Genomic DNA, 14450 nt, shown 5'->3' with positions numbered 1-14450 from the left:
AACAATGAAAGTAACAGCACCTATCAACCTTCAAATTAGTATGATGATACTCCCTGTCCAATAAAATGGTAACAACTATTTCCTAAATGCTGATAATTTAAAGAAAAACAATCCACCATAAAGTATAAACTCAATCTGTAATCAACACTTATTTGACCTGGTTTGAGATAGAGCAGCCTAACTCCAATCTGATTAACTATTTTAGTGAACATTTACAATTCAGAATGCTTTTACAGGGGACTGACTTAAATGACTCAGCTCTCTTTAAAATGTATGTTAAGTAGTTAAAGTTAATGTGTTTTTTAATTTTTCTTTCATAAGAGTCTTCACAGCAGATGGAATTATTTAAAAGTATCACTAACGTATAACAAAAGTATTTACTGATAGCTTATTAAAGTGTTCAGTGCCTATTTTTTTGAGCAGTGATGATTTCATTCTTAAACTGAAAATCATTTTAAAGTAAAAATTCATACAATAGATCTCCGTTACTCTTTGTTGCAGGATGGATTTTGCCCTACAAAAAATATATATACATATTGAAGTCTTCATCCTCAATACCTTGGAATGTAACCTTCTTTGGGAATAGCATCAATACAGAGATACAGTAGTCACCCCTTACCTTCAATTGATACATTCTAAGATCCCCAGTGGACCCCTGAAACTGAGGATAGTACCAAACCCTGTATACATGATGTTTTTCCTATACATACACATCTATGATAAAATTTAATTTATAAATTAGGCACAGCAAGAAATTAACACAGCAACTAATAATGCAATAGAATAATTATAACAATATGCTGTTCGCAATTCCAGGGGTAGGAGATTGTTTCCTACCATGGATCTTAGCAACCTCAGCATACAATTTGTTTTCTTTCCTTATTAAGTTGAGAACTTTCACCTTTTCATTAAAAGGAAGCTGAGGCCATTATTAAGTAAAATAAGAGTTACTTGAACACAAGCCAGGAAACTGGCACCATCTGATAACTGAGAGAGCTTCTAAGTGATTAACAGGTGGGTAGCGGAGACATCATGGATACACTGAACAAAGGGGTGATTCACTTTCCAGGCTGGATGGAGCCAGAGGGCAGGAGATTTCATCACGTTACTCAGAATAACATGCAATTGAAAACTTATGAACTGTTTGAGAATTTTCTATTTAAAATTTTTGGACCACAGTTGAACTCCCGTAACTGAAACCACAGAAAGCAAAACCTTAGTTTAGGGTGAAACTACTGTACTCAAGTTACAATAAGGTCATACTGGAGTAGGGTGTGTCCTAATCCAATGTGACCAGTGTCCTTTGGAGAAGAGAAGAGGCACAGGGAGAAGGTCATGAGTCAATAGAGGCAGAGACTGGAGCAATGCATCTCCAAGCCAAGGAACACTAAAGATCAGCAGCAACCATCAGAGCTAGGAATGGGCAGGGGAGGTCCCCCCAGAGAGGTCAAGAGCTTGTGCGTCTACAGACACCTGAATTCCAGACTTCTAACCTCCAGAACTGTGAGACAATTAATTTCTTTCCAGCCACCACATTGGTGTTCATTTGCTACTGCAGCTTTTGAACACTGACATAATCTAACACATTCTAATATCAACCCCGTTCAGTCTATGCTAACAGGCACAGGAGACAAGTACATGCTATTAAGCTACTCTGGGAGACATGGGAACATCAGATCCACAGCTAAAAGAGTGCTTTCATTTTTGGACTTAAACAATGTTGAGCACTAGGCAGCATCTGTAAAATTATCTGGTCCAGCTGGTGTCTGCCCCTTCCTCTTGCTTAGACACAGCCAGCGTTGGCATGAGAGAATGCGTGGCAGACGTGAGGATGTTCCACGGCAGCTTCTGATGACTGAGTGAAGATGTTCCTTCTCGGAAACATCGACCTGCTCTTTATAGTACGCATAATATACCTTTGTACTCAACACCCTTTCCATGTGGTAAGGGATACTTGAACAAATTTGTCCTATTTCTCTGGAGTTATTTCTTTTTCAGTGGAAATATTTTTAGTTTTGTCAACACTTTACTCCAAAAACATGACATTGGAACTTTCACTCTCCTGATAAACATTTTCTGAACATATTGCTTTTATTTCTCTTCTTAAAACCAGGAAACAACTGATTCCCAGTCTCACCCCTTCAGGGCACTGTGGATCCTACCACGTTTATGATCTAGGTGGTAGACTTCTACGAATGCAATCTCAGCACTAGCTTTGTTACTTTGTTTTATAGCAGTTTATTACTCTTAAATAAAAAACATAAAAAACGATCACCAAATCATTTGGCCAGAGTTTTAAAAGAACACAGCAGGAAGCTATGAAACAAACAAATATAAGTGATAAGAACTAAATTAAGGGTGTTAATTAGGGGAACAAAATGAGTAGAAAGGCCATACGGAAAGTGGAGAAAGGTGGAGCATGCCTGTCATCGATGCCCTGATTGCCATTTCCGTAAGAGAAAAATAAACCCTACGCAAGGCTGAAATTATATTGAATTTACGGTCACAGTTCCTTAATGATTCAGAGAACTTTTCTGGGCCTTGAACTATCAGGTGAAATTCACCCCTGATATTTCACGTAGGTTCTTTTCTATTTTCCCTAAGAGTCAGCTGGTCTGAGAAATAAAGGGACAGAGTACAAAAGAGAGAAAATTTAAAGCTGGGTGTCTGGGGGAGACATCACATGTCGGCAGGTTCTGTGATGCCCCCTGAGCCATAAAACCAGCAAGTTTTTATCAGTGATTTTCAAAAGGGGAGGGAGTGTACAAATAGGGTGTGGGTCACAGAGATCACATGCTTCACAAGGTAATAAAATATCACAAAGCAAATGGAGGCAGGGCGAGATCACAGGACCACAGGACTGGGGCGAAATTAAAATTGCTAATGAAGTTTTGGGCACGCATTGTCATTGATAACATCTTATCGGAAACAGAGTTTGAGAGCAGACAACCAGTCTGACCAAAATTTATTAGGCGGGAATTTCCTCGTCCTAATAAGCCTGGGAGTGCTGTGGGAGACCGGGGCTTATTTCATCCCTCCGCTACAACTGTAAAAGACAGCCATCCCCAAAGCGGCCATTTCAGAGGCCTCCCCTCAGGGACACATTCTCTTTCTCAGGGATGTTCCTTGCTGAGAAAAAGAATTCAGCGATATTTCTCCCATTTGCTTTTGAAAGAAGAGAAATATGGCTCCACCTGGCTCACTGGCAGTCAGAGTTTAAGGTTATCTCTCTTGTTCCCTGAACACTGCTGTTATCCTGCTCTTTTTTCAAGGTGCCCAGATTTCATATTGTTCAAACACACATGCTCTACAAACAATTTGTACAGTTAACGCAACCATCACAGGGTCCTGAGGCAACCTACATCCTCCTCGAAGATGTCGGGATTAAGAGGTTAAAGTAAAGACAGGCATAGGAAATCACAAGGGTATTGATTGGGGAAGTGATAAGTGTCCATGAAATCTTCACAATTTATGTTCAGAGATTGCAGTAAAGACAGGCATAAGAAATTATAAAAGTATTAATTTGGGGAACAAATAAATGCCCATGAAATCTTCACAATTTATGTTCTTCCACCACGGCTTCAGCTGGTCCCTCCGTTCGGGGTCCCTGACTTCCTGCAACATTGAACTGCTCCAGGCCCATCATTATGAATATGTATCACCTCTGGGTCTCAATGCTGCCTGGACAAGCTGCCTGAGAGGTATATGTGGAGCTGATTATGCTAAAGATGTGAGGGACCAAGTGTTCATAGAGATTGTTGATTAACAGAAGGCTCAGTTAATCAGTGTTTACAACAAGTTTTCTAGTTCTTTTTAATATGTGTATATAATTATTTTCTAAATCAACATTCCTAAAGAAAAGGACCCTCTAAATTCTATCCAGAAAAATAAAAAAGAGGAAAAAAAAGAAAAAAAATGTTAGTAATGGATGACACCTTCAGAAGCCAGTTATTTTCTCTCCCTCTTGCTAAAGGAAACATGAAATTGAGAAGAAAAAGTCATGCTGGTGACACCCCAGATGAGCTTCTCCTCCTTGCACTAGTTGTGCATAAACACGAATGGCCTGCTTTCAGCTCTCAGAGCTCTCAGACGCTCACGTCCCATGAATCACCTGGAATCTTGTTAAACTAAAGTCTCCATCAGCCAGTCTGGAGTATGGCCTCAGATTCTGCGTCTATAACAAACTCCCAAGTGATGACGCAGTGCTTGTCCTTGGGCCACACATTTGAGTGGCAAGGGGCTGGAACACGGAGCTTTCAATGTTTCAGCTTCCTACTTTTGGAGAACTTACTATCCACTTAGAGAACATCGCCACAGACCCACCAGTCACTGAGAGCTCAGGGGGAAAACTGTGCTCAGTATTACAGAAGTAAATCCGGCCCCTTCCCTTGGAGGAGCACACCCAGCCAGGTGTTAGGAAACTGAGACTTGAAAACCAGAGCTTGAGGCTCAAGACAGTTCTCCGATGAGGTCTTCATAAAACGGCAGACCTTCAGAACTCTAAGCCATGGGTTTAAAAAACCAATAAATGATTGAATAGCTTTCCTTTTGTATAAGTTAACCTTCTAACTTCAACATCTAAACATCTAAAAGCATCTTTTCTTTCTTTCTTTCTTTTTTTGAGATGGAGTTTGGCTCTCATTGCCCAGGCTGGAGTGCAATGGTGTGATATCTGCTTACTGCAACCTCCGCCTCCTGGGTTCAAGTGATTCTCCTGTCTCAGCCTCCCAAGTAGCTGGGATTACAGGCATGCGCCACCACACCTGGATAATTTTGTATTTTTAGTAGAGACGGGGTTTCTCCATGTTGGTCAGGCTGGTCTCAAACTCCTGACCTCAGGAAATCCACCCACCTCGGCCTCCCAAAGTGCTGGGATTTCAGGCGTGAGCCACTGCACCAGGCTCATACTGTTTTTATGCATGTTATTTATCACATTTTATTAGTAGAAAACTGATTCTGACATAGACTTGCTGCAAAATACAATGTTTTTGTTTCTAGATTGTGGTCAAAACTAACTTTTTTTTTCCTGAAGGGAAAATAGGGTAACTTTAAAAAGCCAAGTAAAATTAAGCTCTTTCAGAAATCATTTATAATATTTGGCAAATGTTTATGTGCTGACAGCTGTTGTAAAAGTTTTTTTAAAATATTTGATTACTTCAAGTATATCAAAATTCTACCTACAATTGTATTTATATTATTAATTTGCATTAATAATCTGTTTTAATTGGAAAGATGTAAAATTCTAGGTGAATTCTAAATTAGTTGAATTTTAAATAAGGAGTTTTTATAAAATATACTTTAAGTAAATCAAATACGAAACAGTGTCTGCTTGGGTTTAGTTTGGCAATTATTTTGATGTTTAGATTTAATTCAGTCATTTAACTATATGGATTCAGTTTTATTTCGAATAGATTTCAATGTGTATTATGTGAAGAAATTATATATAATACTAAGGTATTATTTATTTAATTAAAGTATTTGAGTTTGTTTCTATGTTCAGTAAGGATAATTCAGCTATGTTTGGTCTGGGTTTGGTTTCTCATTATATAGCCCATACAATAATCATTTTGAAAAGGTTCAGCTTGCGTTTGAGAATATTTTTTGATTCACAATAACTTCAGCACTTATCACCTGACATCCTAGGTATGTATACACACACACACACACACACACACACACTCTCACACACCCTCAACTGAGTGCCTGAGTATTGATCCTTGTTCTAATGTAATACAAACTTTCCAGAAGCATCTTAAGCTGTTTCCAGACACGGTCATGAAGAATAGGTTTTCTCTCCCAGCACTGATTCATACACGGTGTGTCCATCGCGTGTCTGTGTGTGACGTGCTCGCATGCTGGCTCGGCACAGGAAATCCACGTTGTCAAATACTGCACTTACCTCCGGTTAGCTGTTGTTTCCTCTCACAGAACTGCAGTTCAAAATACTTGATGAAGCAACTGGACAAATCATTAAGTGTGGTCTTGGCGTGTCCAAAGGCTTCTAAGATGCACATGACCTGTGGGAGAGGAGAACATTTTACTGAAGTAAAATAGCATTTGCATTTTGGAAGGGAAGGAGTCATCTGAATTAATATAAGCAAAAGTCAGAATTCATTTTACAATAATACATTTATTTAAACATTGGCATAGACCATTCCTTTGAATCCTTATTTACTTTCCACTCATACTCTTTTTCAATCCTGACCCCCATTTATCCTCCCTGTGCCGTGCTTTTGCCTCACAACAACTATTCTCTTCCACAGGGCAGCAGTGAAACTCCCAGCTGAGCTCCTGTGCCACCTTCTCTCACTGCCCTGTGCTTTGTTGCAGACTGGCAAGTTTGTGGCTTTGCAATGCTATGATAAAGCTCCTCAGGCCAACCCTGGGGGCTGAAATTCTTCCTTGACATGTTTCCTTAAGCATTCACAGTAGAATAAAAGCCACTGCTTCTTCATCAATTGACTCTGCCTGTGAAGGTGATGGGGACCAAGCAATTCTCCAAAATGTATGAAAATCTGGAGGGTTCAAGGGTATCTCTTGCATGATAGTTATGTTCCATGCGGTTTCTGCATCAGCCACAGGAGGGAGTACAATAACACCTTATTGATACATGGACTAGTTTTCCTGTTCCCTAGTGTTTCTAATAGTGTTTTTTGAGAACACTATCCTACTTTTTTTTAAGTGCTTTGATCCCACTTTTTTTTTTTAATTTACTTTTTATTTTATTTTTTGAGACAGAGTCTCACTCTGTCATCCAGGCTGGAGTGCAGTGATGCGATCTCAGCTCACTGCAGTGGTGTGATCTCGGCTTACTGCAACCTCTGCCTCCTGGATTCAAGCAATTCTCCTGCCTCAGCCTCTGGAGTAGCAGGGATTACAAGGGCATGCCGTTACGCCTGGCTAATTTTTGTAGTTTTAGTAGTAGAGATAGGGTTTCGCCATGTTGGCCAGGCTGGTCTCAAACTCCTGACCTCAGGTGATCCGCCCACCTCGGCCTCCCAAAAAGTGCTGGCATTACAGGCATGAGCCACCGCGCGCGGCCGCTTTGATCCCACTTTTAAATTTCCTGGCATCTGCTACATTAAGGTGTTGAATTAACCTGGAAGTATTTTATACTGTGAAAGATTATAAAATAGTTTGACGCTAACCACAAATTAAAAAATGCTACAAGTTGTGATAATAGTGAAGTATGTTAAAACTTCTGTGTTTGAAGTTTGAATTTTGGAGACAAACATATATTAATTCCTTACAAAAACTTTATGGTTTAGGTCTGTATATAATAATCTAATTTTAAAGATGATAAAAGTAAATTGATAGCAGTGATGATAGCAATGTTTTCTGGGAAAAAAATGAAATAGTACTTAGTAACTCTTTGTTTTGTATCTTTTCCTATAATCTAATATGAAATATGTAGTTATATACATACGGTGAAAATAAGAGGGTAATGATAGCACATTTTAAATATTAATAATATTACATTAAACAATTATTTTAAAAGTCATAAAAATAGGATAATCTTTAAAAATATTTTGCTTCTAGTTATTCTGGTGTTGTGTCTGATAAGTAATGTTTTGATTATTCTTGGAAAAAGGACATTACAGGTAATTAATAACTTGTTCCCCTAACAGTCAATATAGGGAAATGGTTAAATGCATGTGCCTGGGAGTGAGAAGGAGCTACCCCCACACCCCAACACTGCTAATGAGAAATTATGTAACACTGAGGAGGTCCTCTGAATTCCTCAAACCTCATTTTCCTTAATTCTCACGCTGGAATAACTCCTTCAGTGTTTGTCAGTGTCCGCTGTGTAAAGCCCTCAGCTTTACGTCTGGCACAGAGAAAACATTCAGCAAATAACAACAGTGAATTTTACTTTTGTGAATAGCAATAGACAATGTTCCTGTCGTGCTCACTATGTACCAGGCAGTGTTCTAACGGTTGATGTGTCTGTGCATGTGTGTTCTCTGTGAACTCTAGGAACCAGTGTATATTTTACACTGCTTTACAGAAAAAAGGACATAGACCAATTAGTTTTCCCAAGGCTCAAAGGTTGTCAACAATGAAGCTGGGAGTTGAACCCAGGTGAGCTGGCTTTCAGAATCACACACTTAACCACTGCACTATGCAGTAATTACTGCTGAAATACCAATAAAGACATAGAAGGCATGAAACGAATATAAAACTACAACTACTTAACAAAATGTAAATACCCCATGGCATTCTTTCACTGTACGTTGTCATCCATGAGTCAAGATTAAAATGCTAAATAAACTATGCAATAACCAATTTTTTAATCTTTAATTAGCCACTTGGCCGATAGGTGGCACTAAATAAATGTATTAAGAGAAATACTGAGCGAAACAAAACTGGCATTATTCCGCTGCTCACCTTGATTTCAAAAACAATAATGACAACGTTGCACAGTAACAAAATTTAAATAAAAATATAAATGAAGAAAATTAAATATATATATATTTTCCTCAATGTTTACTTATTCAAATTTTATTGACTTTTTTTTTCTATTTATAATGTATGGTATTTTTTCTATAAATTTATGTCCCTATATAAGTCGTGGACTATTATGGTAGGAGTTAATCTACTGTATTTTCTAAAAGTAAGAACTTGTGGCATCCTCTATAAAAAATATTAACTCAATCGATATCAACCCATCAGTCTGCTCTCTGAAAGCTATTGCATAGTGAATGCTTATTTAAGTGATTTCAATGGAATTGAATATTCTTAAAGTTGAAATTCATTTGGACCAGAGTTGGTGAAGGTTCCAGGTAGTTTCTTCCTGAAACATGACTTTTCTGTTCCAATAAATTTAATGTCATGGAAAATGCCCTGCTTCCAATGTTTGAAATTCAAATGCAGGGGTTAGAAACAAAACAGCCCTTCCTAACTGCTCTTAGCTGCTCTGAAACTTTGTGGGGGAACAAAGCCATGTCTGTGGTGATCGGGTTCCATCCGTCCATCTACCCAGTGGGTAAAGTGCACTTGAAGCCCAGGACAAAGGCAGGTGAGCTCATGCAGGCTTTTAAGATGGGCCAAATGAGGTTTAAGACTGACAGAAAGATTTCAGTCACGTCTCGTAAGAATAAGTGTTTGACCTGCATATAATCACCAAAAGTCATTTCTGGACCTCAATGCTGCACTCTCTCACTTACTAGATGTTACCAACTGAATCTTCCTCTTTCTCTCTCTTCTCCCAAAACCTCCTTCAGGGAGAGTACTGTGTGTTGTGACAGTGTGAACTTCTAGTTTCCACCCAAACCCTTTCATTTTGGGTTCTCTGGCTTCCCATACTCCACTGAGATGGCAATCTTTAATTTTAACAATGATGCCATTATTATCAACCACAGGAAGAGTTTCTCTACTCCTCAGTGTCTGCACAATACTACACTGAAGACCACCCCAATACATCCTCACTGATATGGTTTGGCTCTCTTTCCCCACCCAAATCTCAAGTTGAATTGTAATCCCCACATGTCAAAGGAGAGACCTGGTAGGGGGTGATTGAGTCATGGGGGCAGTTTTCCCCATGCTGCTCTCATGATCATGAAGGCATTCGCATGAGATCTATGGTTTAAAACTGGCAGTTTCCCCTGCGCACGCTCTCTCTCCTGCCATCATGTAAGATGTGCCTTGCTTCTTTCTTCTTCACCTCCTGCCATCATGTAAGATGTGCCTTGCTTCTTTCTTCTTCACCTCCTGCCATCATGTAAGATGTGCCTTGCTTCTTTCTTCTTCACCTCCTGCCATGACTGTAAGTTTCCTGAGGCTTCCCCAGCCATGCTGAACTGTGAGTCAATTAAACCTCCTTTTTTTTTAAAATAAATTTCCTAGTCTGACGTGGTATCTTTACGGCAGTATGAGAACAGACTAGTACACTGACTTTTCTTTCTCTATCATTCTTTCACTACACATTATTTGGCAACTGCTGATCCAAATGACCTCCAATGAGTATTTTCCTAGGATTCGAGGCAAAATTGTCTCCTTTAGAATGAACCAGGCTCTCTCAGTGGAATGTACAGTTTGTGTGCTTGCTACACACCTGATCCCGCCTGCCAGCACTCCCCATGCTGGCCTGTGTGATATTCCAGAATGCAGTCTCACAACCAAATATGGCTAAACTGTGTCTCTAATCAGCTCATTGTCCTCTCCTCTTAGGGCCACCTAGTGAACTTTCCTTTCATCTTATCCTGACCTTCAAACTTTCTACTAGATAGCTCCATAAATCAAGGCTGTTCAAGGATGTTCTTTTCTACTCATTTCCTTAATCAGATTTTCCTTTCAGGAAGTATAGGAAGTGCTCACTTAGTATCATCAATAGGTTCTTGGAAATTTCTACTTTAAGCAAAACAACGTACCTTCTAATGCAACCAATTTTATCACAGACTAATTAATATAAACAAGAGTTAAATTCTTACAGCAGACAGGAAATAGTTTTGCTTAAAGTCACAGTTTCCAAGAACCCATCAATGACACTGTGAAGATTTATTGTACTGGTTCATCTCTTAAATATACTTAATTTCACTAAACCCTCTAATTTTATAAAGATTTATGGTAAATTAAAAAATGTATTCAATGCTTGTATTTAATTCCTGTACATATACTTGGATGATTTACAGATATAATGGCTGATGATTTTCATGAACATCTTGGACACTGAATGATATTCATGTGGATAATGATCTAAAGGGAAACAATAAAACCATAGCTGACATGGAATTTAAGCCATGCTCAAACCTGGGCAATATTTTTTCATGAGACTAGAAGTCATTTATTTATGAATCTTTTATGTGTCATGAGGAGTGAATAAAACACACAAGTTAACTAGAATTAGTTTTACTTGAAATATGCACTGATATTATAATCTGGACTCCCAGATGCTAACTGATTTGGGAGGGTTATATCTACCTGATTCAAAGGAATGCACTTTAGAATGTATTTGTTTGAACTAAAATTTAAAGCCAATTTACATAAGGTAATAGAGAATGCATTACAGAAATTATACAGCCTGCTGTCTCCCAGATGATCATTTTAATAGATGATTGTATATAATTTAGAGGGGAAACTATTGTTCCTTTTCATTATGAGTAAGTCATCAGTTTCTGTTATTTCCGTTAGTTAACTTGAGGCTATTTTATAACCATGTTGTTTTACACGTACTCTAACTCTTAAGTGTCAGTGGTCAGGATATTAACATATTTGAACAAAGAAGATAGGTTATGCTATTCTCCCAAATTGACTCTCAATATTAAATTATTTTGACCGGCCAGGTGCAGTGGCTCATGTCCGTAATTCCAGCACTTTGGGAGGCTGAGGTGGGTAGATCACTTGAGGTCAGGAGTTCAAGACCAGCCTGGCCAACATGGTGAAACCCCATCTCTACTAAAAACTACAAAAATTAGGCAGGTGTGGTGGCACATGCCTGTAATCCCAGCTGCTTGGGAGGCTGAGGCACGAGAATTGCTTGAACCTGGGAAATGGAGTGAGCCAAGATTGTGCCACTATACTCCAGCCTGGGTGACAGAGCAAGACTCCATTTCAAAAAAAAAATTATTTTGAGCTTGTTGTAGAATTATGCAGGTGCTCAATATGGTATGAGCTTAATAAATGGTTATAAATTAAAGTCATTAATGAACACACATGATACCACAGATATTCAAAAAACTAATTAATTATGCATTCTTTTTAAAGAGAAAAGTCTACAGAATCAGACATAAGCTTGGGGATCTATTAGAGCAGAATAAATTTTAAAATTACTTATAATTCACAAGTATAAAATATGCAAAATAATACTAATTTATTAATTAAAAATCAGTTATTCTCATTTCTAAATGAGGAATCAGATACTATAAATTTAAAGAACATGCCAACTAACCGCCACCATGGTAGAAATCACTCTAAACTGTAGCAGCCAGATAAAAAAGCAGGTGCCACAGAAACAAACACAAATAGCACAATATTCATTGTGCAGTATATTTCCGTATTTTAAACTTTTGAACCTTTAGATGGCATTGATTTAGGAAACGATATAAGTGCAGCTGTCTTGCATGAATATAATCAGACACTTTTAAATATAAAATTATGACTGAAATGCAGGCATCTTTCTGTAAATGTGTGTACGGCCAGACACATGTCAGCATCAGAGGCACCTCCGTGGAAATTTCACACTGCAGCAATATTGCACTTTGAAATCAGTGCCAATAGAAAGTTTTATACTATTGTAACACGGCCTATGATGTGTACATGCATTATTTTTTGTCAAGGCAATGATATAGCACATATGTACATTATTTCTTGAATGTTACACATAGAATATTGATTTATCTATAGAAAATCTTATGTTCTGTTAGTGTATATGTGGAATTGAACACGATTTTCCATATATGCATTTAGTGGTCTCTTGACCTGCGAGATAAGACATTTTTTAACAAATGTGTCTTCCCTACACTGGAATGAAAAACAAAAGGTTGTATAAAAAGGAAGAGAGGTAGAAAAATCCCACTATCTAACAAAAGCAGGGCAGGTAAGACAAATTGAAGAAAATGTCAATGTTAGTTCTATAAATCACATATAAGGAAACACACACAGGCCAAATGTACAGCCTCATGATGACATACAAATGGGTTGTCCACATTAAATGTATTTGATAATGTAAAGTTAACTAAGGAACTTAACTTAGGAAACTGGGGGTAATGAAATGTTTCTCCTATACGGTCACGATACTTATTTTAGTATATTCATTTATTCCCCACATAGAAACTGAGCTCCTACCACGCTGTTGAGACAGCAGCTCTGAATTCCAGGGACAGGCACTGGGTAGCCCTTTGTTAATAGATGCTTGTGGAGTGAGAAAGCAAATGAATGAGACTGCACGGGCCAGGCTGAGAGGGATACATGCTCAAAGGTGGCTTCAGCATAGAGTAAGAGGAAGGGGATATAGTGTTCTAAGATTAGAGAAGAAAATAAAAACCACAACAAATGTAACATTGCCAGAAAGAACGCCAGGCCATGCTGATTTATTGGACTTGATGTAAAGGGAACAGAGACTCACTCAAGGGCTCTGAGCAAAGGAGTCTCTGGTGATACAGGCTGATGGCAGTTCACCAGCATCAACTCTCCTCTTCTTCCATTTACTAGTTGAAGTTGAATACATGGCTGCCTAGTTATCAATGAGTCCTAACTAGATAGCAGCATGACTAAGTTCAAGCCCATAACTGTGATGAGAAGACAGGTAGCCCCTCTGCATATGATGAGCCTTCTGCCTGGACTGGGGTTTGCTGCTCCCTTCCTCTGAGCAGGTGAGAAAGTGTCTGGGAAGCGACAGGGCCTGGGCCCTACCTGACCCTGGGGAGCAGAGCTACCAACCACGGCCTGCCACAGGGACATGCACTGGAGGATGGCCAAGAATGGAAAAAGAAAGAGAGCAACTTAGAACAGTCTCAAAGATAATGCCATGTGAGAAGATGACTCCACAGCAGCAATGACTGTGGACCTGAAGGAACTGGACAGACTAAAGAGCTAGGGGTAATAGGATATTCAGAATGTGCTGGAAATAGAGAAACTTAGTACAATGCAGTGGTTCATGCCTGTAATCCCAGCACTTTGGGAGGCTGAGGCAGGTGGATCACTTGAGCCCAGGAGTTCGAGACCAGCTTGGGAAACACAGGAGACCCAGTCTCCACAAAAAAAAAAAAAAAAAAAAAAAAAAAATTAGCTAGGCAGAGACACATGCCTGTGGTCCCAGCTACTTGGAAGGATGAGGTGGGAGGATCACTTGAGCCCAGGAAGTTGAGGCTGCAGTGAATGGTGATCGTATCACTGTACTCCAGCCTGTGTGACAGAGCAAGACCCTGTCTCAAAAATAAATAACAATAACAGTAAATAAATAAATGAAAATAAAAAAGAAAGACTTCAGTTTTGGCCACGTGTTTGCAGTACACTGCGGCATGTCCAGGAAATTCGTTGGACAGGCAGGTCTGCATGTTAAGAGTGAGAGGCAGTATGGAGATTAGGATCCAGAGCTGCTGGTGTACCCATGGCACTGAGTCATGATCATCAGCATAAGCAAGGGTGGAGTATCCTCTAAAATAATATTTTATTTCAACCTTAGGAAAATCACCATGAACTTCCAGGCATCTGGAGTGATTTCCAAAAGAAATATAGAAATGGAGAGGGTTCCATCTCTAGGTAGAGGCCCCTAGAGAGCAGACTGTTGATTTCCATTCTTTTGGATTGGTTATTGGTTCCTGTCCTGTCTGTTCCCCCCACTGTTAGCCATTCCTTCCAGTGGCCTTTCAATGTCTTCTTCTGATCTGCTATGGTCTGAACAAACCTTTTAACAAAACTTGCTAGAACTATGTATAAACAACAGAATCAGTCTATGGATAAGCACCTGTGGTGGCCTCCTTGAGTAAAATTTCTGAGTTTGATTATGTGGG

At 39.0% G+C, this 14450-nt stretch overlaps 1 protein-coding gene across 4 annotated transcripts in view; it reads right to left on the bottom strand.

The window, feature by feature from the left end:
• The window catches only part of MYO16 (myosin XVI), a 711002-nt gene that overhangs the window by 303810 nt on the left and 392742 nt on the right, over nt 1-14450 (bottom strand). For all 4 annotated transcript variants that reach the window (XR_008538898.2, XM_054665553.2, XM_054665554.2 and 1 more), the window contains exon 15: nt 5900-6017. Coding sequence is in view for 3 of the 4 variants with exons in the window: in XM_054665553.2 (XP_054521528.2) it covers nt 5900-6017 (118 nt within the window). In the remaining variant the exon portion in view is untranslated. The remainder of the gene's footprint in view (nt 1-5899; nt 6018-14450) is intronic.

The sequence above is a fragment of the Pan troglodytes genome, chromosome 14 (genome assembly GCF_028858775.2).
Source record: "Pan troglodytes isolate AG18354 chromosome 14, NHGRI_mPanTro3-v2.0_pri, whole genome shotgun sequence".
Taxonomy (NCBI): Eukaryota; Metazoa; Chordata; class Mammalia; order Primates; family Hominidae; genus Pan; species Pan troglodytes.
Note: the sequence above shows the minus strand (reverse complement) of the source record. Positions and strands in the feature narration are given on the sequence as shown.